Source organism: Stegodyphus dumicola, chromosome 11, assembly GCF_044657685.1.
Source record: "Stegodyphus dumicola isolate Sdum_Otavi_A_Nest chromosome 11, ASM4465768v1".
In the NCBI taxonomy this organism is placed as follows: Eukaryota; Metazoa; Arthropoda; class Arachnida; order Araneae; family Eresidae; genus Stegodyphus; species Stegodyphus dumicola.
The window spans coordinates 109,283,428-109,309,361 of record NC_140778.1 but is presented as its reverse complement, the minus strand read 5'-3'; the positions used below and the strand labels follow the sequence as shown (position 1 = coordinate 109,309,361).

The 25,934-nt window shown below is 33.6% G+C and overlaps 1 protein-coding gene across 4 annotated transcripts in view; it reads left to right on the top strand.

Moving 5' to 3' along the window:
- Positions 1–25,934, top strand: part of LOC118201316 (uncharacterized) — a 550,477-nt gene that overhangs the window by 469,847 nt on the left and 54,696 nt on the right. For 3 of the 4 annotated variants that reach the window (XM_085827080.1, XM_085827084.1, XM_085827083.1), the window contains 2 exons: positions 23,842–23,940; positions 25,410–25,514. In XM_085827080.1, coding sequence (XP_085683206.1) covers positions 23,842–23,940; positions 25,410–25,514 — 204 coding nt within the window. The remainder of the gene's footprint in view (positions 1–23,841; positions 23,941–25,409; positions 25,515–25,934) is intronic. The other variant, XM_085827082.1, reaches the window with a different exon arrangement.

Here is a 25,934-nt window from a genome sequence, read left to right as displayed (position 1 = left end):
GTTGTTACTTGATTTCTGCTTACATGGCATTTTATTTTACGTTTTCCTTTGAGTTTGTTCAAACAGAATTGTTTTGTTAAAAATTCTTTTCTAGACTACGCGCAGCATAATTTTGTTTTACTACAAGTAAATAATATTGCACGATTTTTGAAAGAATGTGTTTTATTGGTAAATAAGTAGTGAATTGGTTTTCAGAATACATTCAACTTATACATATGTTGATAAAACCTTTACCATAATGTTTAGAATTGTTTTAGCTTGCGATTGTGGAGAATATGGCAATTGTAAAATTGATAAGGATGGAAGTAAAGTATGTTACTGCAATGATGGCTTCATTGCACTCCACGGAAAGTGCGTGGGTAAGTTGAAACAGAACTTAGCTTTCTTTATTATAAGAGGAAGAAAAGAAACTGAAATTTTAAGCAAACTGTCTTTACACAGATACTGATTTGTGGTGCTCGAGAGATAACACTCAGTTGCCTTAACAGAAAGTACATTAGAGATGACTAAGAGTCGTTTTTCAAATGCCAACGATAACCATTTTTTATCCGTCTTCCCCTAACCCTATTATTTACATGTTAAGATAATAGCGCTGTTTCGCATTACGCTCTACTTCGATGGAACGTATCCCCCGCGTTAAGCGGGGTCTTACTGTACCTCGTTTTCAAAATGACCACCAGACTCATAGTTTTGCCCTTTTAAACCCTTTTAATAGTACCCTCTTTAATTCAGAATCATAAACGCCCATTCATCATTTGCATACTGAAAGTTGTTACTTGATTTCTGCTTACATGGCATTTTATTTTACGTTTTCGTTTGAGTTTGTTCAAACAGAATTGTTTTGTTAAAAATTCTTTTCTAGACTACGCGCAGCATAATTTTGTTTTACTACAAGTAAATAATATTGCACGATTTTTGAAAGAATGTTTTTTATTGGTAAATAAGTAGTGAATTGGTTTTCAGAATACATTTAACTTATACATACGTTGATAAAAACTTTACCATAATGTTTACAATTGTTTTAGCTTGCGATTGTGGAGAATATGGCAATTGTAAAATTGATAAGGATGGAAGTAAAGTATGTTACTGCAATGATGGCTTCATTGAACTCCACGGAAAGTGCGTGGGTAAGTTGAAACAGAACTTAGCTTTCTTTATTATAAGAGGAAGAAAAGAAACTGAAATTTTAAGCAAACTGTCTTTACACAGATACTGATTTCTGGTGCTCGAGAGATAACACTCAGTTGCCTTAACAGAAAGTACATTAGAGACGACTAAGAGTCGTTTTTCAAATGCCAACGATAACCATTTTTTATCCGTCTTCCCCTAACCCCATTATTTACATGTTAAGATAATAGCGCTGTTTCGCATTACGCTCTACTTCGATGGAACGTATCCCCCGCGTTAAGCGGGGTCTTACTGTACCTCGTTTTCAAAATGACCACCAGACTCATAGTTTTGCCCTTTTAAACCCTTTTAATAGTACCCTCTTTAATTCAGAATCATAAACGCCCATTCATCATTTGCATACTGAAAGTTGTTACTTGATTTCTGCTTACATGGCATTTTATTTTACGTTTTCCTTTGAGTTTGTTCAAACAGAATTGTTTTGTTAAAAATTCTTTTCTAGACTACGCGCAGCATAATTTTGTTTTACTACAAGTAAATAATATTGCACGATTTTTGAAAGAATGTGTTTTATTGGTAAATAAGTAGTGAATTGGTTTTCAGAATACATTCAACTTATACATGTGTTGGTAAAACCTTTACCATAATGTTTACAATTGTTTTAGCTTGCGATTGTGGAGAATATGGCAATTGTAAAATTGAGAAGGATGGAAGTAAAGTATGTTACTGCAATGATGGCTTCTTTGAACTCCACGGAAAGTGCGTGGGTAAGTTGAAACAGAACTTAGCTTTCTTTATTATAAGAGGAAGAAAAGAAACTGAAATTTTAAGCAAACTGTCTTTTTACAGATACTGATTTCTGGTGCTCGAGAGATAACACTCAGTTGCCTTAACAGAAAGTACATTAGAGACGACTAAGAGTCGTTTTTCAAATGCCAACGATAACCATTTTTTATCCGTCTTCCCCTAACCCCATTATTTACATGTTAAGATAATAGCGCTGTTTCGCATTACGCTCTACTTCGATGGAACGTATCCCCCGCGTTAAGCGGGGTCTTACTGTACCTCGTTTTCAAAATGACCACCAGACTCATAGTTTTGCCCTTTTAAACCCTTTTAATAGTACCCTCTTTAATTCAGAATCATAAACGCCCATTCATCATTTGCATACTGAAAGTTGTTACTTGATTTCTGCTTACATGGCATTTTATTTTACGTTTTCGTTTGAGTTTGTTCAAACAGAATTGTTTTGTTAAAAATTCTTTTCTAGACTACGCGCAGCATAATTTTGTTTTACTACAAGTAAATAATATTGCACGATTTTTGAAAGAATGTTTTTTATTGGTAAATAAGTAGTGAATTGGTTTTCAGAATACATTTAACTTATACATACGTTGATAAAAACTTTACCATAATGTTTACAATTGTTTTAGCTTGCGATTGTGGAGAATATGGCAATTGTAAAATTGATAAGGATGGAAGTAAAGTATGTTACTGCAATGATGGCTTCATTGAACTCCACGGAAAGTGCGTGGGTAAGTTGAAACAGAACTTAGCTTTCTTTATTATAAGAGGAAGAAAAGAAACTGAAATTTTAAGCAAACTGTCTTTACACAGATACTGATTTCTGGTGCTCGAGAGATAACACTCAGTTGCCTTAACAGAAAGTACATTAGAGACGACTAAGAGTCGTTTTTCAAATGCCAACGATAACCATTTTTTATCCGTCTTCCCCTAACCCCATTATTTACATGTTAAGATAATAGCGCTGTTTCGCATTACGCTCTACTTCGATGGAACGTATCCCCCGCGTTAAGCGGGGTCTTACTGTACCTCGTTTTCAAAATGACCACCAGACTCATAGTTTTGCCCTTTTAAACCCTTTTAATAGTACCCTCTTTAATTCAGAATCATAAACGCCCATTCATCATTTGCATACTGAAAGTTGTTACTTGATTTCTGCTTACATGGCATTTTATTTTACGTTTTCCTTTGAGTTTGTTCAAACAGAATTGTTTTGTTAAAAATTCTTTTCTAGACTACGCGCAGCATAATTTTGTTTTACTACAAGTAAATAATATTGCACGATTTTTGAAAGAATGTGTTTTATTGGTAAATAAGTAGTGAATTGGTTTTCAGAATACATTCAACTTATACATATGTTGGTAAAACCTTTACCATAATGTTTACAATTGTTTTAGCTTGCGATTGTGGAGAATATGGCAATTGTAAAATTGATAAGGATGGAAGTAAAGTATGTTACTGCAATGATGGCTTCATTGAACTCCACGGAAAGTGCGTGGGTAAGTTGAAACAGAACTTAGCTTTCTTTATTATAAGAGGAAGAACAGAAACTGAAATTTTAAGCAAACTGTCTTTTTACAGATACTGATTTCTGGTGCTCGAGAGATAACACTCAGTTGCCTTAACAGAAAGTACATTAGAGACGACTAAGAGTCGTTTTTCAAATGCCAACGATAACCATTTTTTATCCGTCTTCCCCTAACCCCATTATTTACATGTTAAGATAATAGCGCTGTTTCGCATTACGCTCTACTTCGATGGAACGTATCCCCCGCGTTAAGCGGGGTCTTACTGTACCTCGTTTTCAAAATGACCACCAGACTCATAGTTTTGCCCTTTTAAACCCTTTTAATAGTACCCTCTTTAATTCAGAATCATAAACGCCCATTCATCATTTGCATACTGAAAGTTGTTACTTGATTTCTGCTTACATGGCATTTTATTTTACGTTTTCCTTTGAGTTTGTTCAAACAGAATTGTTTTGTTAAAAATTCTTTTCTAGACTACGCGCAGCATAATTTTGTTTTACTACAAGTAAATAATATTGCACGATTTTTGAAAGAATGTGTTTTATTGGTAAATAAGTAGTGAATTGGTTTTCAGAATACATTCAACTTATACATATGTTGATAAAACCTTTACCATAATGTTTAGAATTGTTTTAGCTTGCGATTGTGGAGAATATGGCAATTGTAAAATTGATAAGGATGGAAGTAAAGTATGTTACTGCAATGATGGCTTCATTGCACTCCACGGAAAGTGCGTGGGTAAGTTGAAACAGAACTTAGCTTTCTTTATTATAAGAGGAAGAAAAGAAACTGAAATTTTAAGCAAACTGTCTTTACACAGATACTGATTTCTGGTGCTCGAGAGATAACACTCAGTTGCCTTAACAGAAAGTACATTAGAGATGACTAAGAGTCGTTTTTCAAATGCCAACGATAACCATTTTTTATCCGTCTTCCCCTAAACCTATTATTTACATGTTAAGATAATAGCGCTGTTTCGCATTACGCTCTACTTCGATGGAACGTATCCCCCGCGTTAAGCGGGGTCTTACTGTACCTCGTTTTCAAAATGACCACCAGACTCATAGTTTTTCCCTTTTAAACCGTTTTAATAGTACCCTCTTTAATTCAGAATCATAAACGCCCATTCATCATTTGCATACTGAAAGTTGTTACTTGATTTCTGCTTACATGGCATTTTATTTTACGTTTTCCTTTGAGTTTTTTCAAACAGAATTGTTTTGTTAAAAATTCTTTTCTAGACTACGCGCAGCATAATTTTGTTTTACTACAAGTAAATAATATTGCACGATTTTTGAAAGAATGTTTTTTATTGGTAAATAAGTAGTGAATTGGTTTTCAGAATACATTTAACTTATACATACGTTGATAAAAACTTTACCATAATGTTTACAATTGTTTTAGCTTGCGATTGTGGAGAATATGGCAATTGTAAAATTGATAAGGATGGAAGTAAAGTATGTTACTGCAATGATGGCTTCATTGAACTCCACGGAAAGTGCGTGGGTAAGTTGAAACAGAACTTAGCTTTCTTTATTATAAGAGGAAGAACAGAAACTGAAATTTTAAGCAAACTGTCTTTTTACAGATACTGATTTCTGGTGCTCGAGAGATAACACTCAGTTGCCTTAACAGAAAGTACATTAGAGACGACTAAGAGTCGTTTTTCAAATGCCAACGATAACCATTTTTTATCCGTCTTCCCCTAACCCCATTATTTACATGTTAAGATAATAGCGCTGTTTCGCATTACGCTCTACTTCGATGGAACGTATCCCCCGCGTTAAGCGGGGTCTTACTGTACCTCGTTTTCAAAATGACCACCAGACTCATAGTTTTGCCCTTTTAAACCCTTTTAATAGTACCCTCTTTAATTCAGAATCATAAACGCCCATTCATCATTTGCATACTGAAAGTTGTTACTTGATTTCTGCTTACATGGCATTTTATTTTACGTTTTCCTTTGAGTTTGTTCAAACAGAATTGTTTTGTTAAAAATTCTTTTCTAGACTACGCGCAGCACAATATATTTTTACTACAAGTAAATAATATTGCACGATTTTTGAAAGAATGTTTTTTATTGGTAAATAAGTAGTGAATTGGTTTTCAGAATACATTTAACTTATACATACGATGATAAAAACTTTACCATAATGTTTACAATTGTTTTAGCTTGCGATTGTGGAGAATATGGCAATTGTAAAATTGATAAGGATGGAAGTAAAGTATGTTACTGCAATGATGGCTTCATTGAACTCCACGGAAAGTGCGTGGGTAAGTTGAAACAGAACTTAGCTTTCTTTATTATAAGAGCAAGAAAAGAAACTGAAATTTTAAGCAAACTGTCTTTACACAGATACTGATTTCTGGTGCTCGAGAGATAACACTCAGTTGCCTTAACAGAAAGTACATTAGAGACGACTAAGAGTCGTTTTTCAAATGCCAACGGTAACCATTTTTTATCCGTCTTCCCCTAACCCCATTATTTACATGTTAAGATAATAGCGCTGTTTCGCATTACGCTCTACTTCGATGGAACGTATCCCCCGCGTTAAGCGGGGTCTTACTGTACCTCGTTTTCAAAATGACCACCAGACTCATAGTTTTGCCCTTTTAAACCCTTTTAATAGTACCCTCTTTAATTCAGAATCATAAACGCCCATTCATCATTTGCATACTGAAAGTTGTTACTTGATTTCTGCTTACATGGCATTTTATTTTACGTTTTCCTTTGAGTTTGTTCAAACAGAATTGTTTTGTTAAAAATTCTTTTCTAGACTACGCGCAGCATAATTTTGTTTTACTACAAGTAAATAATATTGCACGATTTTTGAAAGAATGTTTTTTAATGGTAAATAAGTAGTGAATTGGTTTTCAGAATACATTTAACTTATACATACGTTGATAAAAACTTTACCATAATGTTTACAATTGTTTTAGCTTGCGATTGTGGAGAATATGGCAATTGTAAAATTGATAAGGATGGAAGTAAAGTATGTTACTGCAATGATGGCTTCATTGAACTCCACGGAAAGTGCGTGGGTAAGTTGAAACAGAACTTAGCTTTCTTTATTATAAGTGGAAGAAAGAAACTGAAATTTTAAGCAAACTGTCTTTACACAGATACTGATTTCTGGTGCTCGAGAGATAACACTCAGTTGCCTTAACAGAAAGTACATTAGAGACGACTAAGAGTCGTTTTTCAAATGCCAATGATAACCATTTTTTATCCGTCTTCCCCTAACCCCATTATTTACATGTTAAGATAATAGCGCTGTTTCGCATTACGCTCTACTTCGATGGAACGTATCCCCCGCGTTAAGCGGGGTCTTACTGTACCTCGTTTTCAAAATGACCACCAGACTCATAGTTTTGCCCTTTTAAACCCTTTTAATAGTACCCTCTTTAATTCAGAATCATAAACGCCCATTCATCATTTGCATACTGAAAGTTGTTACTTGATTTCTGCTTACATGGCATTTTATTTTACGTTTTCCTTTGAGTTTGTTCAAACAGAATTGTTTTGTTAAAAATTCTTTTCTAGACTATGCGCAGCATAATTTTGTTTTACTACAAGTAAATAATATTGCACGATTTTAGAAAGAATGTGTTTTATTGGTAAATAAGTAGTGAATTGGTTTTCAGAATACATTCAACTTATACATATGTTGATAAAAACTTTACCATAATGTTTACAATTGTTTTAGCTTGCGATTGTGGAGAATATGGCAATTGTAAAATTGATAAGGATGGAAGTAAAGTATGTTACTGCAATGATGGCTTCATTGAACTCCACGGAAAGTGCGTGGGTAAGTTGAAACAGAACTTAGCTTTCTTTATTATAAGAGGAAGAAAAGAAACTGAAATTTTAAGCAAACTGTCTTTACACAGATACTGATTTCTGGTGCTCGAGAGATAACACTCAGGGGCCTTAACAGAAAGTACATTAGAGACGACTAAGAGTCGTTTTTCAAATGCCAACGATAACCATTTTTTATCCGTCTTCCCCTAACCCCATTATTTACATGTTAAGATAATAGCGCTGTTTCGCATTACGCTCTACTTCGATGGAACGTATCCCCCGCGTTAAGCGGGGTCTTACTGTACCTCGTTTTCAAAATGACCACCAGACTCATAGTTTTGCCCTTTTAAACCCTTTTAATAGTACCCTCTTTAATTCAGAATCATAAACGCCCATTCATCATTTGCATACTGAAAGTTGTTACTTGATTTCTGCTTACATGGCATTTTATTTTACGTTTTCCTTTGAGTTTTTTCAAACAGAATTGTTTTGTTAAAAATTCTTTTCTAGACTACGCGCAGCATAATTTTGTTTTACTACAAGTAAATAATATTGCACGATTTTTGAAAGAATGTGTTTTATTGGTAAATAAGTAGTGAATTGGTTTTCAGAATACATTCAACTTATACATATGTTGATAAAACCTTTACCATAATGTTTACAATTGTTTTAGCTTGCGATTGTGGAGAATATGGCAATTGTAAAATTGATAAGGATGGAAGTAAAGTATGTTACTGCAATGATGGCTTCATTGAACTCCACGGAAAGTGCGTGGGTAAGTTGAAACAGAACTTAGCTTTCTTTATTATAAGAGGAAGAACAGAAACTGAAATTTTAAGCAAACTGTCTTTTTACAGATACTGATTTCTGGTGCTCGAGAGATAACACTCAGTTGCCTTAACAGAAAGTACATTAGAGACGACTAAGAGTCGTTTTTCAAATGCCAATGATAACCATTTTTTATCCGTCTTCCCCTAACCCCATTATTTACATGTTAAGATAATAGCGCTGTTTCGCATTACGCTCTACTTCGATGGAACGTATCCCCCGCGTTAAGCGGGGTCTTACTGTACCTCGTTTTCAAAATGACCACCAGACTCATAGTTTTGCCCTTTTAAACCCTTTTAATAGTACCCTCTTTAATTCAGAATCATAAACGCCCATTCATCATTTGCATACTGAAAGTTGTTACTTGATTTCTGCTTACATGGCATTTTATTTTACGTTTTCGTTTGAGTTTGTTCAAACAGAATTGTTTTGTTAAAAATTCTTTTCTAGACTATGCGCAGCATAATTTTGTTTTACTACAAGTAAATAATATTGCACGATTTTAGAAAGAATGTGTTTTATTGGTAAATAAGTAGTGAATTGGTTTTCAGAATACATTCAACTTATACATATGTTGATAAAAACTTTACCATAATGTTTACAATTGTTTTAGCTTGCGATTGTGGAGAATATGGCAATTGTAAAATTGATAAGGATGGAAGTAAAGTATGTTACTGCAATGATGGCTTCATTGAACTCCACGGAAAGTGCGTGGGTAAGTTGAAACAGAACTTAGCTTTCTTTATTATAAGAGGAAGAAAAGAAACTGAAATTTTAAGCAAACTGTCTTTACACAGATACTGATTTCTGGTGCTCGAGAGATAACACTCAGGGGCCTTAACAGAAAGTACATTAGAGACGACTAAGAGTCGTTTTTCAAATGCCAATGATAACCATTTTTTCTCCGTCTTCCCCTAACCCCATTATTTACATGTTAAGATAATAGCGCTGTTTCGCATTACGCTCTACTTCGATGGAACGTATCCCCCGCGTTAAGCGGGGTCTTACTGTACCTCGTTTTCAAAATGACCACCAGACTCATAGTTTTGCCCTTTTAAACCCTTTTAATAGTACCCTCTTTAATTCAGAATCAAAACGCCCATTTATGATTTGCATACTGAAAGTTGTTACTTGATTTCTGCTTACATGGCATTTTAATTTACGTTTTCCTTTGAGTTTGTTCAAACAGAATTGTTTTGTTAAAAATTCTTTTCTAGACTACGCGCAGCATAATTTTGTTTCACTACAAGTAAATAATATTGCACGATTTTTGAAAGAATGTTTTTTATTGGTAAATAAGTAGTGAATTGGTTTTCAGAATACATTCAACTTATACATATGTTGATAAATCTTTACCATAATGTTTACAATTGTTTTAGCTTGCGATTGTGGAGAATATGGCAATTGTAAAATTGATAAGGATGGAAGTAAAGTATGTTACTGCAATGATGGCTTCATTGAACTCCACGGAAAGTGCGTGGGTAAGTTGAAACAGAACTTAGCTTTCTTTATTATAAGAGCAAGAAAAGAAACTGAAATTTTAAGCAAACTGTCTTTACACAGATACTGATTTCTGCTGCTCGAGAGATAACACTCAGTTGCCTTAACAGAAAGTACATTAGAGACGACTAAGAGTCGTTTTTCAAATGCCAATGATAACCATTTTTTATCCGTCTTCCCCTAACCCCATTATTTACATGTTAAGATAGCCTCGCTTAGCGCTGTTTCGCATTACGCTCTACTTCGATGGAACGTATCCCCCTCGTTAAGCGGGGTCTTACTGTCCCTCGTTTTCAAAATGACCACCAGACTCATAGTTTTGCTCTTTTAAACCCTTTTAATATTACCCTCTTTAATTCAGAATCATAAACGCCCATTCATCATTTGCATATTGAAAGTTGTTACTTGATTTCTGCTTACATGGCATTTTATTTTACGTTTTCCTTTGAATTTGTTCAAACAGAATTGTTTTGTTAAAAATTCTTTTCTAGACTACGCGCAGCATAATTTTGTTTTACTACAAGTAAATAATATTGCACGATTTTTGAAAGAATGTTTTTTATTGGTAAATAAGTAGTGAATTGGTTTTCAGAATACATTCAACTTATACATATGTTGATAAAAACTTTACCATAATGTTTACAATTGTTTTAGCTTGCGATTGTGGAGAATATGGCAATTGTAAAATTGATAAGGATGGAAGTAAAGTATGTTACTGCAATGATGGCTTCATTGAACTCCACGGAAAGTGCGTGGGTAAGTTGAAACAGAACTTAGCTTTCTTTATTATAAGAGGAAGAAAAGAAACTGAAATTTTAAGCAAACTGTCTTTACACAGATACTGATTTCTGGTGCTCGAGAGATAACACTCAGGGGCCTTAACAGAAAGTACATTAGAGACGACTAAGAGTCGTTTTTCAAATGCCAACGATAACCATTTTTTATCCGTCTTCCCCTAACCCCATTATTTACATGTTAAGATAATAGCGCTGTTTCGCATTACGCTCTACTTCGATGGAACGTATCCCCCGCGTTAAGCGGGGTCTTACTGTACCTCGTTTTCAAAATGACCACCAGACTCATAGTTTTGCCCTTTTAAACCCTTTTAATAGTACCCTCTTTAATTCAGAATCATAAACGCCCATTCATCATTTGCATACTGAAAGTTGTTACTTGATTTCTGCTTACATGGCATTTTATTTTACGTTTTCCTTTGAGTTTTTTCAAACAGAATTGTTTTGTTAAAAATTCTTTTCTAGACTACGCGCAGCATAATTTTGTTTTACTACAAGTAAATAATATTGCACGATTTTTGAAAGAATGTGTTTTATTGGTAAATAAGTAGTGAATTGGTTTTCAGAATACATTCAACTTATACATATGTTGATAAAACCTTTACCATAATGTTTACAATTGTTTTAGCTTGCGATTGTGGAGAATATGGCAATTGTAAAATTGATAAGGATGGAAGTAAAGTATGTTACTGCAATGATGGCTTCATTGAACTCCACGGAAAGTGCGTGGGTAAGTTGAAACAGAACTTAGCTTTCTTTATTATAAGAGGAAGAACAGAAACTGAAATTTTAAGCAAACTGTCTTTTTACAGATACTGATTTCTGGTGCTCGAGAGATAACACTCAGTTGCCTTAACAGAAAGTACATTAGAGACGACTAAGAGTCGTTTTTCAAATGCCAATGATAACCATTTTTTATCCGTCTTCCCCTAACCCCATTATTTACATGTTAAGATAATAGCGCTGTTTCGCATTACGCTCTACTTCGATGGAACGTATCCCCCTAGTTAAGCGGGGTCTTACTGTACCTCGTTTTCAAAATGACCACCAGACTCATAGTTTTGCCCTTTTAAACCCTTTTAATAGTACCCTCTTTAATTCAGAATCATAAACGCCCATTCATCATTTGCATACTGAAAGTTGTTACTTGATTTCTGCTTACATGGCATTTTATTTTACGTTTTCGTTTGAGTTTGTTCAAACAGAATTGTTTTGTTAAAAATTCTTTTCTAGACTATGCGCAGCATAATTTTGTTTTACTACAAGTAAATAATATTGCACGATTTTAGAAAGAATGTGTTTTATTGGTAAATAAGTAGTGAATTGGTTTTCAGAATACATTCAACTTATACATATGTTGATAAAAACTTTACCATAATGTTTACAATTGTTTTAGCTTGCGATTGTGGAGAATATGGCAATTGTAAAATTGATAAGGATGGAAGTAAAGTATGTTACTGCAATGATGGCTTCATTGAACTCCACGGAAAGTGCGTGGGTAAGTTGAAACAGAACTTAGCTTTCTTTATTATAAGAGGAAGAAAAGAAACTGAAATTTTAAGCAAACTGTCTTTACACAGATACCGATTTCTGGTGCTCGAGAGATAACACTCAGGGGCCTTAACAGAAAGTACATTAGAGACGACTAAGAGTCGTTTTTCAAATGCCAATGATAACCATTTTTTCTCCGTCTTCCCCTAACCCCATTATTTACATGTTAAGATAATAGCGCTGTTTCGCATTACGCTCTACTTCGATGGAACGTATCCCCCGCGTTAAGCGGGGTCTTACTGTACCTCGTTTTCAAAATGACCACCAGACTCATAGTTTTGCCCTTTTAAACCCTTTTAATAGTACCCTCTTTAATTCAGAATCAAAACGCCCATTTATGATTTGCATACTGAAAGTTGTTACTTGATTTCTGCTTACATGGCATTTTATTTTACGTTTTCCTTTGAGTTTGTTCAAACAGAATTGTTTTGTTAAAAATTCTTTTCTAGACTACGCGCAGCATAATTTTGTTTCACTACAAGTAAATAATATTGCACGATTTTTGAAAGAATGTTTTTTATTGGTAAATAAGTAGTGAATTGGTTTTCAGAATACATTCAACTTATACATATGTTGATAAATCTTTACCATAATGTTTACAATTGTTTTAGCTTGCGATTGTGGAGAATATGGTAATTGTAAAATTGATAAGGATGGAAGTAAAGTATGTTACTGCAATGATGGCTTCATTGAACTCCACGGAAAGTGCGTGGGTAAGTTGAAACAGAACTTAGCTTTCTTTATTATAAGAGCAAGAAAAGAAACTGAAATTTTAAGCAAACTGTCTTTACACAGATACTGATTTCTGCTGCTCGAGAGATAACACTCAGTTGCCTTAACAGAAAGTACATTAGAGACGACTAAGAGTCGTTTTTCAAATGCCAATGATAACCATTTTTTATCCGTCTTCCCCTAACCCCATTATTTACATGTTAAGATAGCCTCGCTTAGCGCTGTTTCGCATTACGCTCTACTTCGATGGAACGTATCCCCCTCGTTAAGCGGGGTCTTACTGTACCTCGTTTTCAAAATGACCACCAGACTCATAGTTTTGCTCTTTTAAACCCTTTTAATAGTACCCTCTTTAATTCGGAATCATAAACGCCCATTCATCATTTGCATATTGAAAGTTGTTACTTGATTTCTGCTTACATGGCATTTTATTTTACGTTTTCCTTTGAATTTGTTCAAACAGAATTGTTTTGTTAAAAATTCTTTTCTAGACTACGCGCAGCATAATTTTGTTTTACTACAAGTAAATAATATTGCACGATTTTTGAAAGAATGTTTTTTATTGGTAAATAAGTAGTGAATTGGTTTTCAGAATACATTCAACTTATACATATGTTGATAAAAACTTTACCATAATGTTTACAATTGTTTTAGCTTGCGATTGTGGAGAATATGGCAATTGTAAAATTGATAAGGATGGAAGTAAAGTATGTTACTGCAATGATGGCTTCATTGAACTCCACGGAAAGTGCGTGGGTAAGTTGAAACAGAACTTAGCTTTCTTTATTATAAGAGCAAGAAAGAAACTGAAATTTTAAGCAAACTGTCTTTACACAGATACTGATTTCTGCTGCTCGAGAGATAACACTCAGTTGCCTTAATAGAAAGTACATTAGAGACGACTAAGAGTCGTTTTTCTAATGCCAATGATAACCATTTTTTATCCGTCTTCCCCTAACCCCATTATTTACATGTTAAGATAGCCTCGCTTAGCGCTGTTTCGCATTACGCTCTACTTCGATGGAAAGTATCCCCCGCGTTAAGCGGGGTCTTACTGTACCTCGTTTTCAAAATGACCACCAGACTCATAGTTTTGCCCTTTTAAACCCTTTTAATAGTACCCTCTTTAATTCAGAATCATAAACGCCCATTTATGATTTGCATACTGAAAGTTGTTACTTGATTTCTGCTTACATGGCATTTTATTTTACGTTTTCCTTTGAGTTTGTTCAAACAGAATTGTTTTGTTAAAAATTCTTTTCTAGACTACGCGCAGCATAATTTTGTTTCACTACAAGTAAATAATATTGCACGATTTTTGAAAGAATGTTTTTTATTGGTAAATAAGTAGTGAATTGGTTTTCAGAATACATTCAACTTATACATATGTTGATAAATCTTTACCATAATGTTTACAATTGTTTTAGCTTGCGATTGTGGAGAATATGGCAATTGTAAAATTGATAAGGATGGAAGTAAAGTATGTTACTGCAATGATGGCTTCATTGAACTCCACGGAAAGTGCGTGGGTAAGTTGAAACAGAACTTAGCTTTCTTTATTATAAGAGCAAGAAAAGAAACTGAAATTTTAAGCAAACTGTCTTTACACAGATACTGATTTCTGCTGCTCGAGAGATAACACTCAGTTGCCTTAACAAAAAGTACATTAGAGACGACTAAGAGTCGTTTTTCAAATGCCAATGATAACCATTTTTTATCCGTCTTCCCCTAACCCCATTATTTACATGTTAAGATAGCCTCGCTTAGCGCTGTTTCGCATTACGCTCTACTTCGATGGAACGTATCCCCCTCGTTAAGCGGGGTCTTACTGTACCTCGTTTTCAAAATGACCACCAGACTCATAGTTTTGCTCTTTTAAACCCTTTTAATAGTACCCTCTTTAATTCAGAATCATAAACGCCCATTCATCATTTGCATATTGAAAGTTGTTACTTGATTTCTGCTTACATGGCATTTTATTTTACGTTTTCCTTTGAATTTGTTCAAACAGAATTGTTTTGTTAAAAATTCTTTTCTAGACTACGCGCAGCATAATTTTGTTTTACTACAAGTAAATAATATTGCACGATTTTTGAAAGAATGTTTTTTATTGGTAAATAAGTAGTGAATTGGTTTTCAGAATACATTCAACTTATACATATGTTGATAAAAACTTTACCATAATGTTTACAATTGTTTTAGCTTGCGATTGTGGAGAATATGGCAATTGTAAAATTGATAAGGATGGAAGTAAAGTATGTTACTGCAATGATGGCTTCATTGAACTCCACGGAAAGTGCGTGGGTAAGTTGAAACAGAACTTAGCTTTCTTTATTATAAGAGCAAGAAAGAAACTGAAATTTTAAGCAAACTGTCTTTACACAGATACTGATTTCTGCTGCTCGAGAGATAACACTCAGTTGCCTTAATAGAAAGTACATTAGAGACGACTAAGAGTCGTTTTTCAAATGCCAATGATAACCATTTTTTATCCGTCTTCCCCTAACCCCATTATTTACATGTTAAGATAGCCTCGCTTAGCGCTGTTTCGCATTACGCTCTACTTCGATGGAAAGTATCCCCCTCGTTAAGCGGGGTCTTACTGTACCTCGTTTTCAAAATGACCACCAGACTCATAGTTTTGCCCTTTTAACCCCTTTTAATAGTACCCTCTTTAATTCAGAATCATAAACGCCCATTCATCATTTGCATATTGAAAGTTGTTACTTGATTTCTGCTTACATGGCATTTTATTTTACGTTTTCCTTTGAGTTTGTTCAAACAGAATTGTTTTGTTAAAAATTCTTTTCTAGACTACGCGCAGCATAATGTTGTTTTACTACAAGTAAATAATATTGCCCGATTTTTGAAAGAATGTGTTTTATTGGTAAATAAGTAGTGAATTGGTTTTCAGAATAATTTCAACTTATACATATGTTGATATAAAGTTTACCATAATGTTTACAATTGTTTTAGCTTGCGATTGTGGAGAATATGGCAATTGTAAAATTGATAAGGATGGAAGTAAAGTATGTTATTGCAATGATGGCTTCATTGAACTCCACGGAAAGTGCGTGGGTAAGTTGAAACAGAACTTAGCTTTCTTTATTATAAGAGGAAGAAAAGAAACTGAAATTTTAAGCAAACTGTCTTTTTACAGATACTGATTTCTGGTGCTCGAGAGATAACACTCAGTTGCCTTAACAGAAAGTACATTAGAGACGACTAAGACTCGTTTTTCAAATGCCAACGATAACCATTTTTTATCCGTCTTCCCCTAACCCCATTATTTACATGTTAAGATAATAGCGCTGTTTCGCATTACGCTCTACTTCGATGGAACGTATCCCCCGCATTAAGCGGGGTCTTACTGTACCTCGTTTTCAAAATGACCACCAGACTCATAGTTTTGCCCTTTTAAACCCTTTTAATAGTACCCTCTTTAATTCAGAATCATAAACGCCCATTTATGATTTGCATACTGAAAGTTGTTACGTGATTTCTGCTTACATGGCATTTTATTTTACGTTTTCCTTTGAGTTTGTTCAAACAGAATTGTTTTGTTAAAAATTCTTTTCTAGACTACGCGCAGCATAATTTTGTTTCACTACAAGTAAATAATATTGCACGATTTTTGAAAGAATGTTTTTTATTGGTAAATAAGTAGTGAATTGGTTTTCAGAATACATTCAACTTATACATATGTTGATAAATCTTTACCATAATGTTTACAATTGTTTTAGCTTGCGATTGTGGAGAATATGGCAATTGTAAAATTGATAAGGATGGAAGTAAAGTATGTTACTGCAATGATGGCTTCATTGAACTCCACGGAAAGTGCGTGGGTAAGTTGAAACAGAACTTAGCTTTCTTTATTATAAGAGCAAGAAAAGAAACTGAAATTTTAAGCAAACTGTCTTTACACAGATACTGATTTCTGCTGCTCGAGAGATAACACTCAGTTGCCTTAACAGAAAGTACATTAGAGACGACTAAGAGTCGTTTTTCAAATGCCAATGATAACCATTTTTTATCCGTCTTCCCCTAACCCCATTATTTACATGTTAAGATAGCCTCGCTTAGCGCTGTTTCGCATTACGCTCTACTTCGATGGAACGTATCCCCCTCGTTAAGCGGGGTCTTACTGTACCTCGTTTTCAAAATGACCACCAGACTCATAGTTTTGCTCTTTTAAACCCTTTTAATAGTACCCTCTTTAATTCAGAATCATAAACGCCCATTCATCATTTGCATATTGAAAGTTGTTACTTGATTTCTGCTTACATGGCATTTTATTTTACGTTTTCCTTTGAATTTGTTCAAACAGAATTGTTTTGTTAAAAATTCTTTTCTAGACTACGCGCAGCATAATTTTGTTTTACTACAAGTAAATAATATTGCACGATTTTTGAAAGAATGTTTTTTATTGGTAAATAAGTAGTGAATTGGTTTTCAGAATACATTCAACTTATACATATGTTGATAAAAACTTTACCATAATGTTTACAATTGTTTTAGCTTGCGATTGTGGAGAATATGGCAATTGTAAAATTGATAAGGATGGAAGTAAAGTATGTTACTGCAATGATGGCTTCATTGAACTCCACGGAAAGTGCGTGGGTAAGTTGAAACAGAACTTAGCTTTCTTTATTATAAGAGCAAGAAAGAAACTGAAATTTTAAGCAAACTGTCTTTACACAGATACTGATTTCTGCTGCTCGAGAGATAACACTCAGTTGCCTTAATAGAAAGTACATTAGAGACGACTAAGAGTCGTTTTTCAAATGCCAATGATAACCATTTTTTATCCGTCTTCCCCTAACCCCATTATTTACATGTTAAGATAGCCTCGCTTAGCGCTGTTTCGCATTACGCTCTACTTCGATGGAAAGTATCCCCCTCGTTAAGCGGGGTCTTACTGTACCTCGTTTTCAAAATGACCACCAGACTCATAGTTTTGCCCTTTTAACCCCTTTTAATAGTACCCTCTTTAATTCAGAATCATAAACGCCCATTCATCATTTGCATATTGAAAGTTGTTACTTGATTTCTGCTTACATGGCATTTTATTTTACGTTTTCCTTTGAGTTTGTTCAAACAGAATTGTTTTGTTAAAAATTCTTTTCTAGACTACGCGCAGCATAATGTTGTTTTACTACAAGTAAATAATATTGCCCGATTTTTGAAAGAATGTGTTTTATTGGTAAATAAGTAGTGAATTGGTTTTCAGAATAATTTCAACTTATACATATGTTGATATAAAGTTTACCATAATGTTTACAATTGTTTTAGCTTGCGATTGTGGAGAATATGGCAATTGTAAAATTGATAAGGATGGAAGTAAAGTATGTTATTGCAATGATGGCTTCATTGAACTCCACGGAAAGTGCGTGGGTAAGTTGAAACAGAACTTAGCTTTCTTTATTATAAGAGGAAGAAAAGAAACTGAAATTTTAAGCAAACTGTCTTTTTACAGATACTGATTTCTGGTGCTCGAGAGATAACACTCAGTTGCCTTAACAGAAAGTACATTAGAGACGACTAAGACTCGTTTTTCAAATGCCAACGATAACCATTTTTTATCCGTCTTCCCCTAACCCCATTATTTACATGTTAAGATAATAGCGCTGTTTCGCATTACGCTCTACTTCGATGGAACGTATCCCCCGCGTTAAGCGGGGTCTTACTGTACCTCGTTTTCAAAATGACCACCAGACTCATAGTTTTGCCCTTTTAAACCCTTTTAATAGTACCCTCTTTAATTCAGAATCATAAACGCCCATTTATGATTTGCATACTGAAAGTTGTTACGTGATTTCTGCTTACATGGCATTTTATTTTACGTTTTCCTTTGAGTTTGTTCAAACAGAATTGTTTTGTTAAAAATTCTTTTCTAGACTACGCGCAGCATAATTTTGTTTCACTACAAGTAAATAATATTGCACGATTTTTGAAAGAATGTTTTTTATTGGTAAATAAGTAGTGAATTGGTTTTCAGAATACATTCAACTTATACATATGTTGATAAATCTTTACCATAATGTTTACAATTGTTTTAGCTTGCGATTGTGGAGAATATGGCAATTGTAAAATTGATAAGGATGGAAGTAAAGTATGTTACTGCAATGATGGCTTCATTGAACTCCACGGAAAGTGCGTGGGTAAGTTGAAACAGAACTTAGCTTTCTTTATTATAAGAGCAAGAAAAGAAACTGAAATTTTAAGCAAACTGTCTTTACACAGATACTGATTTCTGCTGCTCGAGAGATAACACTCAGTTGCCTTAACAGAAAGTACATTAGAGACGACTAAGAGTCGTTTTTCAAATGCCAATGATAACCATTTTTTATCCGTCTTCCCCTAACCCCATTATTTACATGTTAAGATAGCCTCGCTTAGCGCTGTTTCGCATTACGCTCTACTTCGATGGAACGTATCCCCCTCGTTAAGCGGGGTCTTACTGTACCTCGTTTTCAAAATGACCACCAGACTCATAGTTTTGCTCTTTTAAACCCTTTTAATAGTACCCTCTTTAATTCAGAATCATAAACGCCCATTCATCATTTGCATATTGAAAGTTGTTACTTGATTTCTGCTTACATGGCATTTTATTTTACGTTTTCCTTTGAATTTGTTCAAACAGAATTGTTTTGTTAAAAATTCTTTTCTAGACTACGCGCAGCATAATTTTGTTTTACTACAAGTAAATAATATTGCACGATTTTTGAAAGAATGTTTTTTATTGGTAAATAAGTAGTGAATTGGTTTTCAGAATACATTCAACTTATACATATGTTGATAAAAACTTTACCATAATGTTTACAATTGTTTTAGCTTGCGATTGTGGAGAATATGGCAATTGTAAAATTGATAAGGATGGAAGTAAAGTATGTTACTGCAATGATGGCTTCATTGAACTCCACGGAAAGTGCGTGGGTAAGTTGAAACAGAACTTAGCTTTCTTTATTATAAGAGCAAGAAAGAAACTGAAATTTTAAGCAAACTGTCTTTACACAGATACTGATTTCTGCTGCTCGAGAGATAACACTCAGTTGCCTTAACAGAAAGTACATTAGAGACGACTAAGAGTCGTTTTTCAAATGCCAATGATAACCATTTTTTATCCGTCTTCCCCTAACCCCATTATTTACATGTTAAGATAGCCTCGCTTAGCGCTGTTTCGCATTACGCTCTACTTCGATGGAAAGTATCCCCCTCGTTAAGCGGGGTCTTACTGTACCTCGTTTTCAAAATGACCACCAGACTCATAGTTTTGCCCTTTTAACCCCTTTTAATAGTACCCTCTTTAATTCAGAATCATAAACGCCCATTCATCATTTGCATATTGAAAGTTGTTACTTGATTTCTGCTTACATGGCATTTTATTTTACGTTTTCCTTTGAGTTTTTTCAAACAGAATTGTTTTGTTAAAAATTCTTTTCTAGACTACGCGCAGCATAATGTTGTTTTACTACAAGTAAATAATATTGCCCGATTTTTGAAAGAATGTGTTTTATTGGTAAATAAGTAGTGAATTGGTTTTCAGAATAATTTCAACTTATACATATGTTGATATAAAGTTTACCATAATGTTTACAATTGTTTTAGCTTGCGATTGTGGAGAATATGGCAATTGTAAAATTGATAAGGATGGAAGTAAAGTATGTTATTGCAATGATGGCTTCATTGAACTCCACGGAAAGTGCGTGGGTAAGTTGAAACAGAACTTAGCTTTCTTTATTATAAGAGCAAGAAAAGAAACTCAAATTTTAAGCAAACTGTCTTTTTACAGATACTGATTTCTGGTGCTCGAGAGATAACACTCAGTTGCCTTAACAGAAAGTACATTAGAGACGACTAAGAGTCGTTTTTCAAATGCCAATGATAACCATTTTTTATCCGTCTTCCCCTAACCCCATTATTTACATGTTAAGATAATAGCGCTGTTTCGCATTACGCTCTACTTCGATGGAACGTATCCCCCGCGTTAAGCGGGGTCTTACTGTACCTCGTTTTCAAAATGACCAACAGACTCATAGTTTTGCCCTTTTAAACCCTTTTAATAGTACCCTCTTTAATTCAGAATCATAAACGCCCATTTATGATTTGCATACTGAAAGTTGTTACTTGATTTCTGCTTACATGGCATTTTATTTTACGTTTTCCTTTGAGTTTGTTCAAACAGAATTGTTTTGTTAAAAATTCTTTTCTAGACTACGCGCAGCATAATTTTGTTTCACTACAAGTAAATAATATTGCACGATTTTTGAAAGAATGTTTTTTATTGGTAAATAAGTAGTGAATTGGTTTTCAGAATACATTCAACTTATACATATGTTGATAAATCTTTACCATAATGTTTACAATTGTTTTAGCTTGCGATTGTGGAGAATATGGCAATTGTAAAATTGATAAGGATGGAAGTAAAGTATGTTACTGCAATGATGGCTTCATTGAACTCCACGGAAAGTGCGTGGGTAAGTTGAAACAGAACTTAGCTTTCTTTATTATAAGAGCAAGAAAAGAAACTGAAATTTTAAGCAAACTGTCTTTACACAGATACTGATTTCTGCTGCTCGAGAGATAACACTCAGTTGCCTTAACAGAAAGTACATTAGAGACGACTAAGAGTCGTTTTTCAAATGCCAATGATAACCATTTTTTATCCGTCTTCCCCTAACCCCATTATTTACATGTTAAGATAGCCTCGCTTAGCGCTGTTTCGCATTACGCTCTACTTCGATGGAACGTATCCCCCTCGTTAAGCGGGGTCTTACTGTACCTCGTTTTCAAAATGACCACCAGACTCATAGTTTTGCTCTTTTAAACCCTTTTAATAGTACCCTCTTTAATTCAGAATCATAAACGCCCATTCATCATTTGCATATTGAAAGTTGTTACTTGATTTCTGCTTACATGGCATTTTTTTTTACGTTTTCCTTTGAATTTGTTCAAACAGAATTGTTTTGTTAAAAATTCTTTTCTAGACTACGCGCAGCATAATTTTGTTTTACTACAAGTAAATAATATTGCACGATTTTTGAAAGAATGTTTTTTATTGGTAAATAAGTAGTGAATTGGTTTTCAGAATACATTCAACTTATACATATGTTGATAAAAACTTTACCATAATGTTTACAATTGTTTTAGCTTGCGATTGTGGAGAATATGGCAATTGTAAAATTGATAAGGATGGAAGTAAAGTATGTTACTGCAATGATGGCTTCATTGAACTCCACGGAAAGTGCGTGGGTAAGTTGAAACAGAACTTAGCTTTCTTTATTATAAGAGCAAGAAAGAAACTGAAATTTTAAGCAAACTGTCTTTACACAGATACTGATTTCTGCTGCTCGAGAGATAACACTCAGTTGCCTTAACAGAAAGTACATTAGAGACGACTAAGAGTCGTTTTTCAAATGCCAATGATAACCATTTTTTATCCGTCTTCCCCTAACCCCATTATTTACATGTTAAGATAGCCTCGCTTAGCGCTGTTTCGCATTACGCTCTACTTCGATGGAAAGTATCCCCCTCGTTAAGCGGGGTCTTACTGTACCTCGTTTTCAAAATGACCACCAGACTCATAGTTTTGCCCTTTTAACCCCTTTTAATAGTACCCTCTTTAATTCAGAATCATAAACGCCCATTCATCATTTGCATATTGAAAGTTGTTACTTGATTTCTGCTTACATGGCATTTTATTTTACGTTTTCCTTTGAGTTTGTTCAAACAGAATTGTTTTGTTAAAAATTCTTTTCTAGACTACGCGCAGCATAATGTTGTTTTACTACAAGTAAATAATATTGCCCGATTTTTGAAAGAATGTGTTTTATTGGTAAATAAGTAGTGAATTGGTTTTCAGAATAATTTCAACTTATACATATGTTGATATAAAGTTTACCATAATGTTTACAATTGTTTTAGCTTGCGATTGTGGAGAATATGGCAATTGTAAAATTGATAAGGATGGAAGTAAAGTATGTTACTGCAATGATGGCTTCATTGAACTCCACGGAAAGTGCGTGGGTAAGTTGAAACAGAACTTAGCTTTCTTTATTATAAGAGCAAGAAAAGAAACTGAAATTTTAAGCAAACTGTCTTTACACAGATACTGATTTCTGGTGCTCGAGAGATAACACTCAGTTGCCTTAACAGAAAGTACATTAGAGACGACTAAGAGTCGTTTTTCAAATGCCAATGATAAGCACATTGACTGTTTCTGAAAAGTAAATGAATGGGTAACGAGAAATAATTTTACATGTGAAATTTTCTACCTACCAATTAGGACCTTTCTTACACTGAAAAGAAAAGGTCCGATTTTTGGTTTCGTTCAAGTTTACGAGCTGATTTGCTAATTTCTATAAATATGAGAACCAGTTTAAGTTAACTTCCCGACGCCATGATACTTTGGTATGCTTTTACAAAAATATTGTAAAATAGTGAAGATGACTTGTTAAACTTAATTTGGTCAATCTCAGCAACTGAATGTAAAAAGGTGAACCAACTTAATAATTAATTAATGACAAGAAAGTTTAAACCATTACAACTTTCAAACTAAAAATAACAAAATGAGTTTTCATTATGAAATTAACTATCTAAATAAAAACTAAACGTTTAGTTACTGATTGTTTATCCTATAAGAAAGGCTATCATCTGAATGTCCAGTTATTTGTCCTTCGAAGCCCAGTTAAATCAGAAAGTTATGGAAAACACTGGAAGAAATCTAAATTATGTTTAAATGGGAGATTTATATGTCATTAAATGTCGGTGCAAATAACTTTGATAACAGGTATTAGAAGATGAGGATGAATAATATTACATTACCTACAGGATTAACAAGAAAACAATGGAAATGAAAACGATTGTCATGATATTATTCTGGGCTTCTGCACAATATGAACTGATGCTTTCAAATACACTAATGGTTTGTAAAAAATGCAAAATCATGAATGAATTGTCGAAATATTCTTTAGTCCTTTGACAGACGTTAAATCGGAGTTTCACCTGTATTCCAAAAGAAGATTCTCGAATAATTAAATTGCTCTCTTAATTCATTGCGTAAGCCTCGGATTTATAACTGTCATACAAAGCAAAGAAATATGCATTTTTAAATTGTTAATTATATACTTATCACATTGCTCTTGTAGTAAACGTAATGCTTTGATATTTCTAGATTGCGACTGTGGACCTTTTTCAAAGTGTGTTATAGAAAGTGATTCTAAAAAATGCATCTGTGATGAAGGATTTGCAGAAAATTCTGGAAAATGTGCAGGTAAAATTGAAAAACATGACATACCTAATTATAAAATCATTACTTTTATATACTGAGGTATTTAACTGTTCTCTTTTTTAACGCTAATAATTGACAAAATGTACCGATGTTTGGTGATGTAGACTGAGAAAATGTATTTAATTGAATTTAGATTATTATATATATTATCTTTTCATCTGACAATTTAAATTTCTTTCTTCAATGCTGGAAGAATTTTTAAGGAGAAAAACCTAACTATTTTTGTGTGAAAGAACACAACGAAGCCCAATTGTTGTAGACTCAGAATTGGCATCCTCGCCACCTCCCAGTTCAAGTAGACCTCTTATTGATAGATCTGTGAAATGCAAATGACATGTCGTGAATTTAATACAGTTAAGACTCTTGAGTACACTATCCTCCATTTAGCACAGTTTTATTAAAGAATCATAAGTTAAAATAACTACGAAATCTTTATTTAACAAGTTAGAGAGTTTGCTTAGCTCAAATAGAACACAAATGGAATACAAATCAAAGTTAACAGTCTTTACAAACATTTAAATCGAAGTGTTGAAAGTAAAGAACTTACAAGATACTCATTTATAAGTTTAATATATCGTCAGGATTACCTATTAGGCAATATTATCCGGAGTGTATTCCATAAAATAAGCTAACATGCTGAAAAGAATAAACTACAAGTGCAACGTTATCACAAAATATTTTTAAGACTTCTGCATCTGAACTAAATCAAAATCCTCTTCAACCAGTGTATTGTTTGGCGCTCGTTTGTTTTTGATGTTGCCGAGTTTCATTATGAAAAAGTTATACTAATTTATTCTAACAGTAAATCATTGGCTTTCTTGCTGAATGATATTGCCTTCGGTATACCATTTTCTTTTCTACGAATTTTCAGGATGGCTGCAACCACTATTCAGATTCTTAACAATGGAGTTGCTGTTGCAACCCTAATCAGAAATCGATGCTGAAAAACAATTATTCAATTTCTACAACTTTGCTCTATGTTTCTAGCAATGTTTTCGAAGTCTGAAAATGAAGCTTTGGTCAATATCAGTAGTTTCAGTCTATCAGTTTTAGTCAATATCAATAGATCAGATGAACCCTAAAATGAAAAAGGTTCGAGAGAAAATGGAGGTTTAAATTTAAATTTTAAAGCAGGTGAAAATTTTAAAAAGAATAAACTGAAAGATTGAGAAAAGTATATTACTTTTCGTAAATTATCTTTTTAATTTTTTTAACGAAGCAATGCGTTTGAAAGCTGATTCAGCACTCAATTTGTTAATTTTGAGTCATTTATACATATTTATATAATCCAAAAATCCATACTTCTATCATATCCTCCAGACGTTTGTGCTATTTAAGATAAAATTATTTTGCAAAGTTTTTAATTAGCCAATCAACCGTACTTTAGTATATTATAATTCGATCATAATTGAATGGCAATTAAATATTCATATCAATATTTATTTCCATAGAATGTGACTGTGGCGAAGGTTCGGAATGTCATTTCATTAAAGGTGCGAAGGCCTGCAATTGCTTAACTGGATACAGTTACGATGCTAATATTGGAAAATGTCGAAGTAAGTGCATATTTATGAAAGATAAGCAGATTGGAGTATGAAGCTTTGATTCATATCAGTTGAAAGATAAAATTAACTGAAAAGCAGAGATTCAATAATAAGTTTACAAATCATAAAAGTAATAAATGTGGGAAAATATTTAATAACACTTTGCAAAATGTGAGACTGATTATATAAAAATAATAAATATACTGACGAAAACTATAAAATGGAATACAAAAAATAATTAGATAAACAAAAGTTTACTAGAGAAATCTAGTAGAATAATAGATGTCTTGATTCAAGTTTTAATGCTCTTAAGCAAATCTCACAACCAAGTGATGTGAATTAGATTATCTAACATTTTGAAGAAGTAAAATATCTTTGATGTCATTCGCTGTTTGCAGTTATCTTTTGAAAGTCTATGCCTAGGTGACGAAT